This window comes from Numenius arquata, chromosome 12 (genome assembly GCF_964106895.1).
Source record: "Numenius arquata chromosome 12, bNumArq3.hap1.1, whole genome shotgun sequence".
NCBI lineage: Eukaryota > Metazoa > Chordata > Aves > Charadriiformes > Scolopacidae > Numenius > Numenius arquata.
In genome coordinates, this window is record NC_133587.1 from 22,926,140 (window position 1) to 22,944,378 (window position 18,239).

The following is an 18,239-nucleotide window of genomic DNA, read 5'->3' on the forward strand; positions in this document are numbered from 1 at the left end:
TGAACAGGCGCCTGTGGGTGCTGGTACTTCTGGGTGGGTGTAAGTGGCGAATGGGCCCACAGCTGACTTCAAAACACAACCTGAGCACCAGATCCTGCGTCTTTGGCACCCGGAAAGCATTTCACAGACATGAACCCAAGAAGATGGGTTGTGGCGGATGCTGTGCCATTTTGCACAGAGGAGACATGGATCCAGGTGCCATGTCCCACGGGCTCCCTGTGCCCTGGTGGGGCCTGGGAGCCATCAGGGATGTGCTCAGGGCGGGTGGGCACCTCCATGCCCCAGACACCAGCAACAGGAGACAGGAGGAGCTGCAGAGCCACAGAGCTGGAAAGCTCAGGCTCCCTAAAAAGTGACCAAGTAGGGTTTCAGAATTCACTCTGAAGTTTGGCAAAGGCTACCTAGGGTAAAAGACGTTATCGCAGAAAAATTGGGCTCGTTGAACCAGTGATTTCCATTTCTTCCAGTGTCTTGGTGGCTTTTCTAGTCAGCTCTAGGTGCAAAACAAGTCACGAGGCTGGGCCCAGGTTCTGGGCGCTTTTAACTGACCTTGTCACTATGATGTTGGAGTTACAGCCTTACTGCTCAGAATGTGTTCGTGCATATAACACCTTTGATACGAGTTAAGAAGCTCCTACTTAAGGTCATTCAACAGACATGGAAGCTCAGAGCAGTTAATGACTGTGAAAATCTGTGAAATGACCTAAGGCCAGGCTACCCATTCAGTGCCACAGCCCTGAGTTTTGTATATGTGCTCCCTATGCGCTGCATGGTGTTACTTAAAAGCCTAAAAATAATATCCACAGAAACCTAGATGAACCAGCCAAATGCCAAACCAGCAAATGAGGAACACTGCTGGAGGTGCAACTTTAGGACTGTAAACACGCTCGAGTGACTCGTACGTGGGGTGTGGAAAACACATGCATAACACTAACTGTTGTTTAGTTTTGTGTCCTCAACAAGTAGAACATCTGCACTTAGTTAACATTGGCCTGGGACGGACTCAGGGGCACCTTATCGAACATGCCTGAGATTCCTGCCTTGCTGTTGAAAAGATCAAAGCACAGTGGAAACCTCTGCCTGCCTGAATCCTTGAAATACAGGCCAGAATAGCAAGTGTGAGCTCTCACTCTCTCACTCCCTTGCTAACAAGGACTCTCTTGCTAATATGAACTCCCTCTTGCTCTGCGGTGCCTGCGTTCCCTGCTTGCATGCTTCTACTCGGGTGGTGCTTCGGAGATTCCCAGATCCATGAGGTATCAAGCTTAAATTGGTTCTTCGCCTTTCATCCGTGGTTTTGTGGTTGTTCCTTCGTGCTGCCTGCATCGGCTCACACAGTGTATGAGGAGCAGGTGTATAGATCACAAGGATATAATTGCCCAGGGATTTCTTTGTTCGGGGTCCTTCTCTTTGGAGGCACCCAGCCCAGGCTGTCCTTGCTGCTGTACCTTTCAGTTAAATTAATTATTTTATAAAATCTGACGCCTGAGACTCTGCTGCGGGAAACCTATGGTAGAGGCCTGAAGAAGGAGGAAGTACGCCCAAGAGTAAGTGTGTGTGTTTGTGCGACACCATGAATGGTGTGTGAATGCTCGAGCAGCAGTTTCTGCTTAAACAGAGCTTTTCCTTTTTAGGAATGTAAGGATTTAATTCTGGGTTGCAGAATTGTAGCATGTTTATCCCTAAATGGTGTTTACTACCTCCTTTCCTGAAGCTACAGGCTGTTTCTTAGAAAACACAGCTGGAAGAACTTCCTTTTATCTGGATTGCTCAGGAGAACACAGGGTCCCTCAGATGTACACTTCCTTTTTGTCCGCAGGAACATGAATCCGAATCCCTTTCCTGTCTAAGAAATTGCCCTGATTGCCACCAGTCAGTTGTCCCAAAGACCTAGGTGCCAGCATGTCTGCTGTTTCATGGAGAACCATTGCAGGCTTCATTTAGTAGCAAAGGCTTAGGTAGATTCATTGCCTATAAAACACGGTCCCAACTTGCTTATTCCAAGAAAGTACATGTGACTGTGACAAGATACTCACAAAATGGTCTCTTCATGGTTAATGAGAAGCTCACTTGGCTTCTCACTGCCGCATTTATGCAGTGATCAAAAGAATAGCATATTACATTGCAAACGGTCTGGATGACCACATTCTACCCCTACCATAGAAGTATTTAATTACTCCCAGATTAATGAACGTATTGCCATTAGTCCCTTTTGTCAGGACTGCAGGGTATTTTTACCATCCTCCTTGATGGTAAAATTGATTATCCTCTTGTGTTCATCACTCACTCACACCTTCCTTGGCTCCTGCTTTAGGAAACCTTTCATCTCTAATTAATACCCTGGTCAGGTCTGCACTGGATTTGGCAAAGAGGAGCTATTGTCAAGCAGCTTCGTTTTAAAGCTTCTCAGCCCCTCATGAAGCACTAAACATCAATTGGATGAGAAGGGGTGGGACAGTAAGTACACATGCCACACTGTCTAAGGCTCAGGTCACTCCCTGATCTTGAAAACTTAATTTTCAGGTTGTTCCATGAGCAGTCATCCTCACGAAGAGTAATTTCCTGCAGAGGGCCTATGCCACTACAGTAACCCCATCTCCCCTCTCTTGTCCCCTACCACCTCTTCCGAGTACATCCAGTTCTTCCGTAACCCCTTTGAGCCCAAATATCCTCAGATCTCTCTATACCTCCAGCCAGAGGCTGGCCAGCCTGTGTCTGGCGACTGACCACTGGAGCCCTCTCCACATGTGTGGCAGTTGAGCTCACACTGCAGGCTTTTCCAATTTAGGTCTGGCAGTTCAATCCAGCTACTGATTTTTTGCGTATGAAACAACTATAAAATATCTTTGCTGTCTGTCAGATTTGTTCTGAATCTGTCACTTTGCTTAAATGTTTGCGGAGTGAACACCTGAATTCTTTGGAGAGGCTGGCATGTGCCTTCTGTCCTCGGGACAGCAGGCTGAAGGAGGTGACTAGGAGGCAGGTGTATGGCCAGGACTGTATGGCAGGGCCAGGGCTGCCGTCTGGTGGGAAGAAGAGGGAGAAGTGGCTCCCTGCACTGGTTGTCCGCAGCCCACTCCAGCTGGATGTGCCTCCCACCAGTTCCTATGGCTGCAGTAGGGAGCAGCAAGGGGATGAGCTACCCTGACACTGCCCTTGCTCTGGCTGTCCTAGGTGGTTCCTGTAACCAAGGAAATGAGGTTTTACATTATTATTCTAGTTTTTATCCTTTTTGATTTCCCCTCCGAGAAAAGCTTTCAGAGCTTTTAATTATTATTAACATTAATGCAGGGTTAGTGTACGATATCAGAACGATACAACAGCAACATGCACCCACAGAACCAGATGTGTACTGCTAGGCACAGCTACTAAAAATGTCCATCAACATTACAGTCGTTACGGGTGATAACTGGCACACGATATTTATTTTGCTGATCTTTGCCTTATAAAAGCAAACTTCTAGAATTTGGCCTCTATTTTTATTATCAGCTAATAAACATCTCAACAATTTATTTGTTAGTAATCCTGTGTTGTTGCTGCTGTTGTCATTATGAACAGGAGTCAATGCTATGAATTTTTGTTACATTACATTTTAATCAGGACTGCACAATAATTCTGGACTGTTTTGGTTTGGCAGCTGAGAAAAATAACTACACTAAATATGTTAATTCTGGTGCCTAGGACACTTATCTCGGGTTACTGTGAGAAACTGAGACACCTCCTCCTTTGCTTTATGAGCTGAGTGAAAACTGTCAAAGTTGCTATGTAAATTTAACTAAAATTAGCTAGTGTTTTAAATTGACCAACACCACGATTTCTAGCATTTTAGCTGTATGTCTTCTCTCTCCTTGACTTCAAGTAACTGTAGTCCAAACAATCTCATTGTAGTATTGCTTCTCATTTATTGTTTATAAATAATAGCCCTGCCACATGGGAAGGGCAATTAAAAAATACTTTTATGAACCTTTTAGTGCTTATTCTCCAAATCCTAGTCTTGAGAGTGCTTACCATTTGTATATAGCTGTCTCATAAAGTATGCCTTTATATAAAAATGAGTATGTATAGTAACATGCAGAAGAAGATTTACATGCAAGTTGAAAACATGCAGGCTCTAGGAAGGGAAAACATGCACATTCATTATCTGTGCTTTGTCACTGACGGGGAGGTTGGTTGTAGTCAGGCAGGTATTATACACGGACACACGGCATTCACAGCTACAACATTATCTATAAAACAGACAGCAACACGCATAGAAAAGCGAGGATATTCATGGCAGTATTGTGAGATGAAGCCATGAATCTTATTAAACCCACATTTTGTCTTTTGAATTGTACACTGCAAAAAACACATAGAAGTTTCATGGAAAAAAATCCTTTTAAATTACCTGTTTAGTTGTTCCAGTTTGCTTCTGCTGTACATTCATTTTGAAGCAAGTGTTTTAAATAACTCCTTACCTTCCAAGACAGAAACATGGCTTAGCACCAGCCCTCTCCTCTAAGGACCTCCACTTTAATACTTCTGCAGTGGTATTTCTGTTGTGGTTCCTCATATAAAATGTTAGAGGACAGCAGTGGGTTTTTTTGTTCCTGTTTTTTTAAAGAATGGGTTTGATAATTTACTCTAATTTTAGACTTTGACTATTTTTGGCGAGAGTCAGTTGGGCTAGATCAATTGAACCTTGTACCAGCAGCTTCATTCAACACTCTTCATAAGCACAAATTCTCTGCTGGACTTTCATCTTTTTTTTTCTAAAGAACCTCATGCATTTTACTAATTTTTATATAAAATTATGCACAGGTATGGAGTATTTCTAACATTTAAAGATGCGTCAAGTTATTGCTAGATTTAAAAAAAAACAACTTACAAATTTATCTTTCTCCCATTCATAGTGTTTTTTAGTCTTTTCTTCTGCAAAGTTCAATAATTCCATAAAACTTGACATTGTGACAGAAAGTCATGCCAAGAGCAAATATGTATGTAGCGTATCAAAAAACCGTCCAAAAATCTTTAATCTGCTTTGAAGTGAAACATGCTTTCTCCCTTAGCGAAATCAATCTTTTTGAAGTACAGATTTCAGCAAACTAATCAGTTTAACTGCAGCTCCCCTCTAGAGATTGAGGCCAAGGGTTGTGTCACCAGAATGGCCTCACGCTTGTCCCAGGTCACCAGATCACATCTACGTACTGCTCACTAAGCCAACAGTAGGCCAGCCTCAGCACGGGGGACAGGGGTGTCCTGGGGGAACTCAACTTTGTGTCCATAAACTGTATGACACGTGGCTGATACCAATCTCAAAAAGCCACTAGTGAATGTCATTCATTAAAACCATGTACAGGTTTCTACTGTTTGCCATTTTATGCTCTGTCCTACTCCTGACAAGGCCAAGGTTTACCCTGAGAACTCATTGTCCATCAGGGCGTGATCCACTTTTAACAAGAGAGATGAAATGTCCTGCAGAGCACAGCTGCAGCAGCAGGGAGACATCTCCTTCCCTTTCACCTCTGGCTTCCAGATGAGCTCTGCTTCAGGCTGGTAAAGTGCAGAAAGTGACGATGGTCTTGTCAAGCCAATTCTTGCCCAAACTCTGATGCTTCCCTGACCAGCCACCTAGTGGCAAGAGACAGCAGCCAGATCTTGAGGGGATTCCCTGCCCTGCACCAGCTGCACCAAGTCCATGGTGATTCACAGGAAGGTCAAAACCACAAGGGACGTTCACAAAGCCCCATGATGCAGCCATCCACACGGAAGAAATAAACTCCTCCTGATCTCTGCAGGCAAACAGCTGAAGCCGTGCTTGGTTGTACTTGCAGTGTCTTACACACTACTATCTTTAGAGCTAATTTTGTAGCTTTATCTCCAGGCAGTTCAGATGTTTGTTTTCTTTACTGCTTGCTATCCCCTTTATGAGGTGTTTAATAAACTTTACAGGCAAAGACTGCATCGTCAGTTTGGTTGAAACTCAACAAAAGTTTTCTGGACCATTAATCTGAAAATGTTTACGTTGACTGTGTGGTCTTTTATGTCATTCCTTATTAGAAGAACTGCCTGTTCTGCCAGCAGCTCAGTAAGACATAGATGTCTCCTAGTTTGATCCAAATACAGGTATTTCTCATTTTTCCATGTTATACTTCAGCATGTTAGCAGCAGTATCACCTGTACATAAGCTAGGTTTTTCTTAGTCCTTGGAGAATTCTAAAATGCTGGCTTACGTCTAATTCTCTTGGCCAGTGGGAGTCCACAGGTTTCTCTCTAACTTATTACCAGATGATTTTGAGTTGTATTTTATAACTTGCCATCTACCTTTTTGCCCTTTTTGTCTGATTTGTGTTGTCTACATTTTATTTTAACCAGGATGGCTTCTCAGACACTCTCAAGTCTTGTATGTTGTGGAATGATGGTTTCTTCAGCATTCACTGGGAAATCTTCAAAGAGTTCCTAGATTTTGTTAGAACTGACATTAACACTTTAATGTCATTTCATAATTAATTATTGCAACAATCACGTTAAGGAATTCCTTTCACTGTGAGTGACTCTTTGTAATAGTTATGAAGTGAGAGTTCTGATGAGGCCTGTGTTCCTTTGCTGTGGTGTGAATTCCTCTTGCCTGTCCATCACAGGTGACATTCAGGAAATTTATTGGTCATTCATTCTGGGTTGTGATAACAAATGTTTCATGGTGGAAATCAGTGTCCTCTGTATACCCTGTCAACAACATTTTTTATGTATGATGTGTGTTAGCTTGGGGAAAAACTAGTTCGAGTCAAAGGTCAACTGATATTTTTATGTCTGCCTTATTCTGAAGTTAAATCTGTTTTATAATTGTGTAGGAAATTGCCTACAAGTTGGCTAGGAAGGTGACGTAGTTACTAAAAGTCTTACGTTTTTTCTATTCAGTTGTAAAATAGATTTTGAAGCTTGAAGATATAACTCTATAATCACAAGTATTTGTGTATATTGGATATAGAGCTCTGATCCTGATGTTACTTCTTGATGTGGTTAAGATTTAGTACCACGGCATGTCCTTACCATGCTAAACTTCAGTGACTGCTTGAGCGCTTACTCAGCTGGGTTCTTATACCCAGCATTACAGAAAGTTCTTCAGCAAAGTTATCTGTCTAAGTGGTTGTAGGACAGGGCCCATTTTTTTAGCAATTTCTGATTTTATTCTAATTTGAATAAAACTTTAGCTAATGTTTTAAAAGATGCTTGGGACAAAACCCCGTAACTCTATAGAACTAATTAAAGAAAACTTCATATTTAGGTCCTCATCAACTTCATGTTGAATAATTTGTGTTTAATTTTCATCCTGGCTAATTCACTTTTTATAGCATTATATGTAAAAATTTGAAATTACGTAGAAGAATATAAAAAATATGTTTCAAAAACTAGCAAAAACTCATTTTCCCAGTTGGGTAGATAATAGTTTATTTTCAGTACAATGGGAGATCACATTTTTTGGACATAACTCTAAATTCATAACAGCTTCACTGACAGTAATTTTTAAAAGGCCTTACTTCAGCTGTAGTTATCGTAACCGGATTTCAAACTTGCTTTATGATCTAAAGTCTCTTCAGTGTAGCAGGGAATGGTAATGTATTTCTCATAAACAGTCTTCTAGCTCGTCCAGCTTAACTGGAATCCTGATGGTAAAGTCACATATTCAGCATGAAATTTTATATAGACTTGATGAGATGTAGCAGTAAATGGAGCGATGTTTGTATCCTAAAATTAAAGACAAGAAAAATGAAAAGCTTTATAGAACATCAAGATCCTTTGTAAAAGCCAATCAGAGAGTTAAAACCGTGGCACAAATTGCATCATAGATTGGAAGTGACCTCAGATCTGGCTAAATACTGCTGTTGCATTTCTCCCTTAGGGTATTACAAATATTTAAATTGCAAATACAACTAAATACAGAGAAAAATAGCTTGATGTCTCCCACTAGATGTCACTGTAAGGTCTGTATTGGAAGGCTTCTAAGGTGCCACATACAGCCTATGCCTTCACTTCCACTCAGCTGTGTGGAATTCATGCCAGAATTGGAGAAACGGTCTTGAATATGAAACAGTAAAGGGTCCTTTTAACCACTTACAAGGTCACAGGCAGTAGGCAATACGTACCATCCCACAGTATGGCCCAGCTGGGGGACAGCTGGCATCTGGCCCATCGTAAAGGATCAGATAGTTGCTACCGCAATCCCCCGGGTCATCGATGCTGATGAAATCAAAGTTCACTGTGACAATTCTTCCCTTGGGCACAGTAATGGCCCACTCACAATCAGTGTTGTTGTGGTAAGTTGCCGGGTAGCTGGGACTAGCAAACGAGCCAGTGCTGCCGTATAATGTTCCTCCGCATCCTGGAAACAGACGCTGTTAATTAGCTTAGAAGACTTGGTTTCACAAGATACTACATCATGTAGTGCATTAGTACAGTATCAGCAGTAGCACTGAGAAACAGAGAGATGCTGGGAGCTGGAACAATGGATGTGGGTATGAACAATATTCCAATAAGAGACAAAACTGAGGCTCTAACTTCAGCAGCCTGAGAAGAATATGCAATGGGCATTAGACCATCACTGGGTATTAAAAAATCAAAACCCCCAAAACTCTTTAAAACAGGAACCAAAGTCTTAAATGTGTGCCTTGGTCAGGTCAGTTCCCAGCTACTCAACTAGAGACAAATTCTCTTTGGCTGTTCTTTGGAATGAAAAGTAGTGAATCCTCATCTGATAAAAAAATACAGAGAACAACTCAGAGAAAACAGTCATATTAAGTAAAATAAAGGCCATTTTTACCAAAATTTAATCTCCAACAGTGGGCAGAAGCAGATGCCCTGGGAGAAATGCAAGTTTACAGAGTATGAGTAAGCATGTGCAGATCATGACCCAGATTACTCTGCCTCCAAGAATTTTCAGCTCACAGCTCCCAGACATGGCACCTTTCTATTTAATAGTCTTTATCAGATGTCTTCCAGGAACTTGTCCAGGTAGCCCTCGAATCCATGTAAATTTGTAGGATCCTATGGGAAGGAGCTCCCATAGCAGCTTAACTGCATACCATGTGAAGAGTTGTTTTGTTTGGCTTGTTTTGAACCTCCCACCTCCCACCTTTATCTGAAGGCCTCTAGTTCTTCTGTGGGAAAAGTCAACAAACAGTTGATCACTATTTACCCTCCAGTACCACTCAATTTGATAGACCTCAGTAGTTTCTTAGCCAGATTTAAAAGTCTCAGTGCACCTCATACAGAGGCCGTTTTTTATGTTGAGCCCTTTTGCCTGAAATTTTACCAGTTATACTGGATTCTTTATAGGAGGAGGAGACCAGAACTGTGCACGTCATTCAATTTGTGTGTGAACTATGGATTTATACAGTGGCTTTGTTCTCTCTTCTTTTCCCAACAATTCCTAGCGTTGTGCTAGCCTACTTGACTATTAGTGAGCAGTGACCTCTTGTTTTCACAGAACTATTTTATCCCCAAGATCTTCTGGCTGAGTGCTAAAAAGTCAAGTCAGAGCCCATAATTTTGTAAGTAAAGTTAGGATTGTCTTTTTCTTGCCCATGTTCTTCATCAACACTTTCCTATACTGAACTTTACCTGCCTTTTTATCACCAAGCCACTCAATACTCTAAGGTTATTCCGCAGTGCTTTTCAGCTGGCCATGAGCTTTCCTACCTCCGGTAACTTAGTCTCGTGAACAAACTATTACCCAGCTATTCACTGGGTAATTCATAAGCCATTTATGAATGTGTCTATTATATAATCACACCACACCATTATAGTTAGGTTACTTTCTTGGGGCAAATTTCAGTCTTTTTCAGGCTTAGCAGAGCCTAGATCCTAGAGTGTATCACAACTGGACTATGAATGGAGTAGGCTGAATCACCACCACCACCACCACTCTGTGGATCCCAAGATCCTGATATTATCTGACCTCTCAGTGAAAGAGGTAGATCTTCATCTTAAGTGGACTACATCCTCTGAGGTTGCTAAAGTCAACTTTAGGGAGAGGGAATTGCTTCCATCACATAAAATGGATCTTGCCCCACTGGTCTCCAGGAACAATTACCTCTCTCCAGTGACTGAAGAGGGTGGACTATGGGTGCCTGGGGAGGTCTTAAGTGTTGATGAGGCAGGGCCCAAACTGAGCAGGCAGAAATCCACATTTTTGTATTTTCCCTCTGTGTAAAATTGCTGAGTGGCATTACTTTGTAATTACAGCCTTACCACTTGATGATGAAGTCCAAGTAATTTCATATCCATCACGAGCCCCTGAAAAATCACTCTTGAAACGAAGGTAGACAACATGATTTTGGGGGAAGATGGGATTGGGCACAGTGTTTCCACAGAACCTGCCAAGCAGTGGTGATTGCGCGTCACTCCCATTTCTGATCTTCAAGAGACACAAAAAAAATTATTGTCAATATTAACTCCCTATGCCAGTTATACACTAGTACAATTATGCAGCAATGCAAGCACAGCACAAATTATATAGTGACTTGCATGCTTACCACAATTGTCATTTTAATACTGTTATTCTTCCTACTATATGTTCTTGTATAGAAGGAAAAAGAGACCATTAACCAGCGTGTCTGAGTTTTGTAAGTAATTGCACAGAACAAGTATCATCAGAAACAGGTGACTAAATTTTATGGTATGGTACATCTCCTGACAAAAAATTACTTGACTAGTAGCTAAGATGTGCTTTTGCAATTCAAGCAAAGTTTTACTTTTCAGAAGAAATGTTAATATTCCAGATGAAAAGATTAATTCTTTACCTTGCAGACCACTCTTCCCTGGCCACATTAAGATACAGATCATACTACATAGCTCAGGTTTAATCTGGGTTGGGGTTTTTTTTTCTGAGCTCCAATAATTCGGATGCTCAGATCCATTTCTTAAGACAGTAAAGAGGATATGAAAGGAGAACCAAATGATGATTCTGCCACAGACATCTGATTTTTGTCGACTGGCCAGTGAATGAGGAAACCTTCAACAAGCATGAAAGGACAGAGTGAGGATTATGTAGGAGGATATGCTTTTTATTGACGCAAAGTACCTTTGCAAGTGTCCTACATTTGTTTCTAGAGCTCTTTTTTTTTTTATTAAATGAAAAAATGCTTTTTTGGAAAAAAATATTTTCATGAAAAATAGGAAGCAGATAGAATCTACTGCTGGGATGAAAGCACTCAGGCCTATGGCTTTGCTCATGCACAGATTTTAATATTGGTTAAAAACTATCCTGGCTTGCTCTGTTAACTGGGTAACATCAACAAGAGCTAGGTAACGATGAGTTAGTTGATAATGAAACTATTTATTCATTGGTTCTGGACTTACTATAGTGTGTATTGTTTAACCTCTTACCATAGCATTTGAATACCTATCACCATAGAAATGTAACAATAAATTAGTCCCTAATATCAGTTCAGATCAGACTTGATCCAAGCTTATTAATATCTTCAGAATTAAGCAGATTTTGACAGAGGCCCACAAAATATGTGTACTTGCTTGATACCTCTAGGAAATCACGTGAACACTGGATGCTGTCCTCCAAACTGAAAGCATGGAAAAAGAGAGAAATTGTGTGATTCGGGGGAGCTCGTAGAATGATAGAACAGTCCATATTATTGGGGTGACGACCAGGCCAGCCAGGGCTCTTCAGGTAACCGAATGGCTGGTTATAGTCTCTGCTGCAACCTTGAGACAGAAAACCAGAAACTTGTAAGCATTTCAGATCTCTGTATCGCTTTTTACTGTATGGAATCAACAAAGAGAATGGTAGGTAGATTTTTTTAGACATTTCTTCAAGCTTACCTGTAGCTTGATAGGTAAATCTGACTCCATTATTAATCATATATTCATCTGATTTGAAAGTCACGATGGCAGTGCGATCGTAAGAATAAAATTCAGGGACTGGAAAAGTTTCGGTGCCACAGAATCTATGGACTGATCCTTGGCTGTGCTGGAATTCAATACATGTCACAAGTTACTTCTACTTAATGATATAATTCAGTTTTTCTGTTTACTGAACTTGAGGTAAATAGATTTTCACTGAATTTCACTGAATTTTTTTAGAGTTGGAAGGGACTTTCTATACCAGTTATACAATCACATTTTAAAGTTCTCATGGAAATCACTTAATAATGTCTCAAAATTTTATGTTAAGTTATTATGAGAAACAAATCAAATGTAACAGATATTTTCATGCCAAAATAAGAATGAAAGAAGGATTAGAATAATATAATACAAGGGACATAAACAGGTTGGTTTTTTGGGGGGGCTTTCTATAAACACTCTTTTTGGCACAAGTACGTCTTCTGATTCTTGGGTGGGAGGAGGTAGAACTAGTTAATTAAAACTTGCTGTTGGGCAGTATTTTCTGGGTGTTAAGTTTGGCAGCTCTGTTACTTGGTGCAACTGTGAAAAATTGTGTAACACTCACTAGGTCTAATTCCATGTGTGTATGGTGTGCTTCCATGAGGTCTGTCTACCAGTTAACACAGCCTAAGTGGGAGACAGTGAGCAATGCTTTGGATATCCGCCTGACACAGAATCATCACTTAATCTATTACCAAATGGTCGGCTTCTCCTCTCTTTACAAAGAGTGAAGGGAGCTGAATGTAAATGGGGAATGCTATCAACTGTAAGTATCTTACTGTTGGTGAGTCCTGGAGCTGTAGGTAGTTCTGGGAGCAGTCCTGGCCAGAATGGAGGTGGAAGGCCTCTACCACCACCCTGACTTGCTGCTGGGGAGGGGCATCAATGACCCAAGTACAGAGAGTAAATGGTGGATATTCATTCGGGAAGTTAGGAGACGTTGCAGTCAGGGATGTAGAAGTTGCATTATATATTCCTCCACACAGTCCTGTGTAAAATAGTAATAAATGCATCATAGAGTCAAAGCCTTTCCAACTGGGGAAAAATATTGAGCAAAACTGCACTGGGCAATATACTTTTGTATTTACCTGTGACTCTCTAGAAGAAAAAAAAACTAAGTGAAACAGATGCTAATGCTGTGTCAACATATGTTGTAAAACTCAAATAAATGTTTGTTCCCTATAATAGCAGAATATTTGTTAACAGTGTATATGATGGGGTGCTCCTGTTTTGCACTCCAGGCTGACAGCCACCCTGCAGCCAGCCAAGCCCGATGGGAATTGCACTGGGGACTAGCTGTGATGCTTTTAGCTTGCTTATAGATGCTCTGTAGAGCTATACTATGTCTTTGCACCTTCCTGGGCCCTATATCTAGAAGAAACTATAGATATGCATATGTATATATGTATACTTACGATCCACTGTGGTGTAGGTAGCATTGAAACCCTCTCTTTCCACAGAATTGTCTGTGATAAATTTCACAGTCAAGGAGTTATGGGTAGAAAGAAAAGGAGCTGGCGCTGTAGATCCACAGAATGTGCCAACTAAATTGGCATTTTCATTATCTCCGTCATAAAGCTGAAAGAAGACAAGTATATAAGCCACTAATAGTTTAGGCACAACAAACAAATAAATAGAAATAAAGTTCTCTGAGCCCTCCTGACGTTACAGTCTCTTATACTTGAAAGCACAGTAGGTGCTATTAATAGGATGTTCTTGATGACTGTAATTATTCACTGCCATATTAACTGTTGGACAGTGTAAATCTCATTATGGAACATTCTGGTCCCATCTCAGCAAATCTAACAAAAATTTATTCTATTTTAATTGTTTTCATTTTTATATGTAATCTCAAAGTGCTTTTCAATGAGAAAGATTGAGTTTATTCACCAAAATGTAGAATTCGTTCCTAGTTTCATTGAGTATCTCTAAAGCTCAACAGGATCAAGAACATGCCTTGGTGGATCTTGCTTAGCAGCATTCTGCTATCCTACGTTTTTTATGCTCAGCTCCAAGAAAATAGCTTTCACAGGTGAGCATTTAGTATCAAGACTTATTTATTGAAAGTGTTATAAATTATTTTCAAGCAATTTTATATGATCATGAGTCTGTGTGTTTACTTTCAAAGTGCTTGGGTTTTCTTTTGTTTCTATTCCGTGAAATAAATACACATTTAGACAGGCAGTCTTAAGAACAGAAGCTTTTCCCCATAACAATGTTAAAACTCTTATTGGTTTTCAAAAAGGCTGGATGTTATCTGGAGTAGTAATCTAACCCGCCAAAAAAAAAAATTTGAAATTATATTAAGCAATTTAATTTCCACATGAGGCTATTTTCTGTTAATTAACTTTTAGCCTCATGGAGAGGCTAATGGATTGCATCTCACCATTATTTTCTTGTTAAAATACACAGCTGTCTTACTTTGACATAATCGTATCGGCAAGCCTGAGCAGACTGTGCTTCAAGCAGGAATGAAGTGAAGGTGAGGTTGACCAGTTTGTTCACAGGTGCAGTTATGATCCATACACAGTCCAGATTTTTCTCATATCTTCTGGTCACATTGGAGACTGGAGAGCCAAAGCTATAAGCTGAATTTGTCAAGTAACCACCACAGCCATTCTGAGGTCCTGGTGAAGAAGCAGAAGCTTTTAAAAAGCAATTCCTGGCATTTATTTAATCTTCAGATCTTTAATGTCAAGCCAGAGGTTTTTCTGTGCTACGGAATTTTACTGCCCTGTCTCGCAAGGACTACCCGAATGATTGAAAGGCTTTCAACACAAACAGCGTTAGATGGGTACGAGTCACAATCAGATCCGGTCGAGCGAATTAAGAAAGGCTCGTGCCTTCTGCTGAATATAAAATCGGAATCCACTTTGAAAACGTGACAACAGATTTTTTAAAATGGATTATAAGATGACAGAGGACAGAAATTAAATAGACGAATAGCGGTTCGAAGGCCTTTTTGATGCAATTCTTACCTGCTAGTAAGAGTGCTTGGACAGCAGGGGGCACTGGGTTGTTGACTTTGAAAATCTGGTTCAAAATTTAGTCGCTGGTTTTGGCTGCACCACCTCGTTCTGGGGGGGACTGAACTTGGCAGCGTGATGCTGGCACCCAGGCTCGTGTTCAGGAGTCTAGCTGAAAGGGATTCGCTTCTGGAAGCGTTCTGTGTGGTGGGAACTTACAACCCCTCTGCAAAGCAGGCTGCTTTTGATTTGGATCCCACGTACAGAGCTAAGTCCCTTACTGTAGCAACTCGCTATGAAAATTTGAACCCTGTGATGTCTTCAGTCACATTGAAAAAAAATTACTTCTGGAGAAAAGCAGTTATTAGAAGATTAGGAGCCTGTTATTGTGTCTAATTACAGACAAGCAAAAAATACAGGCTATCTGAAGGGATTTTTTTTAATTTCTCTTTTTTTTAAAAAAAAAAACAGAGGTTGGACTGCACTAGTAAATCTGATCAATTTATTTACTTTATGCTTCCTTCCCCGGTCTCTGTGGGGTCTCCTGGCCACTTATTTAATTCAGGAATTCACACAAACTATCGTTCATACTCTTGCTTTTGAGTCTGAGAGAGTTTTTGTAAACTGCACAGAGCAAAGCGGGAACTGGAGGCAGCCTGGATCCCACAGTGAATCCTTTTAGGAGAATTAGGTACCAAAAGAAGCTACAGCTGTGGCTAAACAACACAAGGGGAGTTTCAGAATTTCATCTGCATGCGTAAAATATGCCCGTCTGGCATGTGACATGCAGTGACTTAACCTTAACACACTGATATATTTGCAGTGGTATGAAACTGCACCCTGCTTGAGCTACAGTATTGCAAAAGATCACTCTGGTGAAAAATCAGCATCTAAGTATCAGGATTGCGTCAGTAACCCGGGGCTGGAGACAGCCCCGTCTTGTGAGACTGGAATGGTTAAACCAAAGTAACTAAGGCTAAATGTCATCCTGCTCTACCAACCAAAGCCGGAAAAACCCCACCCTAAAGTGAAGTTTGCTTAAAACCAAAATCCTAGTAACATGAAATTTAAGTTTTCGCTATAGCTAAAAATGACCAGAAGAAACTTGTTACAAAGTGAAAAAGTCAGGAATTAATAGACTCTAGTCCAGTTTTGTGGGCTGCTAATGAGGTCAGAGACTTGGAAAAGCGTTAGCGTTCATTCCATTGCCACTGCAGAAGCCGAGAACAACAGCGGGGGAAATGCGAGCACTAAATCATCTTCTTACAAAGAGTCTAGGAAGGAGGAAAATGTCAGACAGGAGGGTTCCTGGGCCCTAAGAGGGCAGTTCCACTGTATTTTAGTCTGGGTTCACCCTTTCGCATGATTTATTCAGTCCCCTGAAACAACTCGTTGGAGCTGCCCAGCATTTTGGATGCCATCTATGAAACATAACATTAAGCATCTGAGCATCAGACACAGATCATAGTCTGACCATCCAGCCCAGCAATGTCGAGTCCATAGTGATATATGGGTCAGACAACTTACAACGCTCCCCTTCACCCTGTTGTTCAAGGTTGGAGTTGCAGAGATGCCCGTCAGACCATTGCAACAGGAATCAGGGAATTGCCACAGAGCCACGCAACAGGAAAGCTCTCATTGCTCTTGGATTGTCCTCTTTTTGGATATCAAAGATCTGGACCTTTGGAATGGTGCACTTCACTGCTAGCTGTGCAGCTGTAAAAATAGCTCAGATGACAGTACAGATACGGGTAACCTTTGTGTGTACAGCACATAAAATGGACCCAACAGAGAGAGAAACAGGCCAAATCCTCATTATCAGAAAATTAATTCTAGCTGGTATAGCCAGTAATAGCATCTAAGGGGAGAAAAATAACTAAAAGTATGATTTACAGTCAATAAAGATGAGGTTTCATCATTAGCTTTCACAATGCTTAGCCGGCTCAGCCAGGGTTGAGTCAAGTGCTTACAGGACACTACGTTATTTATAACGGCTAGACTGGAAGCCAACCACATATCAAGTAGCCCTGCAAATAAAGCCGAATAAAGAGCAGCCCTTGTTGAAAAATATATCTATCTTGGTGTTTTTTAGTACTAATCAATGTTACATCTGGTTTTAGCCACTAAAAGTTACAGAATAATGAAGCTGTGTAGATACAGGGAACACCCACAAGTAAATGAAGAACCAGCTGCTTAATAGGAGGGAACTCATGCTCAGAGAAATGCTATTGCACTGAATTTTAGCCTGGACACAACTCGTTGTTGCAAAAATCAGCACCATTTCTGAATAGAAGGCCAAATAGTAGCCATCCAACCTGCTAGTGATCATTGATGGAATGATATTTATTGTTGGCTAACACAGCCAGAAAAAAATTATAGCTAAAATTTAGACAAAATGTGGGACTAAGAAGTCTTTTAATTTGTAGAATAGCCTCCTAGATATTAAAAGCTAAACTTGATGAAAATAGTGAGAAATTTACCTTATAGAACAATTTGTTTGTGGGCAGATGGATTGACTACATGGCTTACTGTGTTGTTTCAGTCTCTGGTTTCTTATTTAAAATAAAATTCATAAGGTCATCATAAATCAGATTGCAATCTTGTTCTGCTCATAAACAGCTTGCCAGAGAACACAAATTATCAGAGGAACTAGGGCACACACTGTCATCACTAATTGGAAAGCATTAATGAAACTAAAAGACCATTCAGGAAAGAAGGAACTGAAGGTTCCCTGTGGCAAATAAAAATAATTACAGCAGAGGGCAAGCACATGTTTTTCTGTTAAGAGTTACATCCTCTAGCTATGGAACGAAGATAAAGATGAATCTTCAAAGCTGCCTGCCTCTGAAGCACAGCCAGAGGTAAGGTCCGTTTATAGAGGTATGGATGCTATGAAAGGAAGCCTACCGAGTAGTTTTAAATCTATCAGAAACAGCTAAAAGCAATGACATTTCAAAACACAACAAACTAATTTTTCCCCCTTTCCCTTCTCACTACATGAGCATCACAAACATCTACTAGAAGGCAGCAAAGTTCAGAGAACTGTTCTAGTTCTGCTTGAACAGGAACGAAAATCCTCTCCCAGATTTCTGAATCGTATTTGGTGTCACCTGGAAGCGTCCCTGGGAACTCTAGGCTTCTCTCTAACCTGAACTAAAAATCAGAATAAGCAAAGATTAACGCTGCCAAGACTAATGCTTCTTTTCTGAGGGGTCTTATTTCCAGTGCGGAGGGGTGGCTGGACTAATTGTGGCTGTAATAACAAGCAGCTCATAGCTTGTTTGGATCACTGCTTCAAACAGTAAGGCTCAGAAGGACACAGGGCTGGAGAGAGGAGTCGTATTGTTGTACTCTGTCTCACGGCTGATACTGAAGCTTGGTAAAGGTCAGTTCCTGTGT

At 40.8% G+C, this 18,239-nt stretch overlaps 2 protein-coding genes across 2 annotated transcripts in view; both read right to left on the bottom strand.

Moving 5' to 3' along the window:
• Positions 1-4,472, bottom strand: part of RSU1 (Ras suppressor protein 1) — a 122,385-nt gene extending 117,913 nt beyond the window's left edge. Inside the window, exon 1 of the mRNA XM_074157096.1 lies at positions 4,455-4,472. Within this exon, the coding sequence (XP_074013197.1) occupies positions 4,455-4,472 (18 nt within the window). The remainder of the gene's footprint in view (positions 1-4,454) is intronic.
• Positions 4,473-7,403: 2,931 nt separating this feature from the next.
• The window catches only part of CUBN (cubilin), a 148,944-nt gene continuing 138,108 nt past the window's right edge, over positions 7,404-18,239 (bottom strand). The window contains exons 60-67 of the mRNA XM_074156956.1: positions 14,296-14,501; positions 13,290-13,452; positions 12,654-12,862; positions 11,812-11,959; positions 11,513-11,694; positions 10,225-10,390; positions 8,121-8,356; positions 7,404-7,722 (exon numbers count right to left, since the gene is read on the bottom strand). Of these exons, the coding sequence (XP_074013057.1) occupies positions 7,615-7,722; positions 8,121-8,356; positions 10,225-10,390; positions 11,513-11,694; positions 11,812-11,959; positions 12,654-12,862; positions 13,290-13,452; positions 14,296-14,501 (1,418 nt within the window). The 3' untranslated portion in view covers positions 7,404-7,614. The remainder of the gene's footprint in view (positions 7,723-8,120; positions 8,357-10,224; positions 10,391-11,512; positions 11,695-11,811; positions 11,960-12,653; positions 12,863-13,289; positions 13,453-14,295; positions 14,502-18,239) is intronic.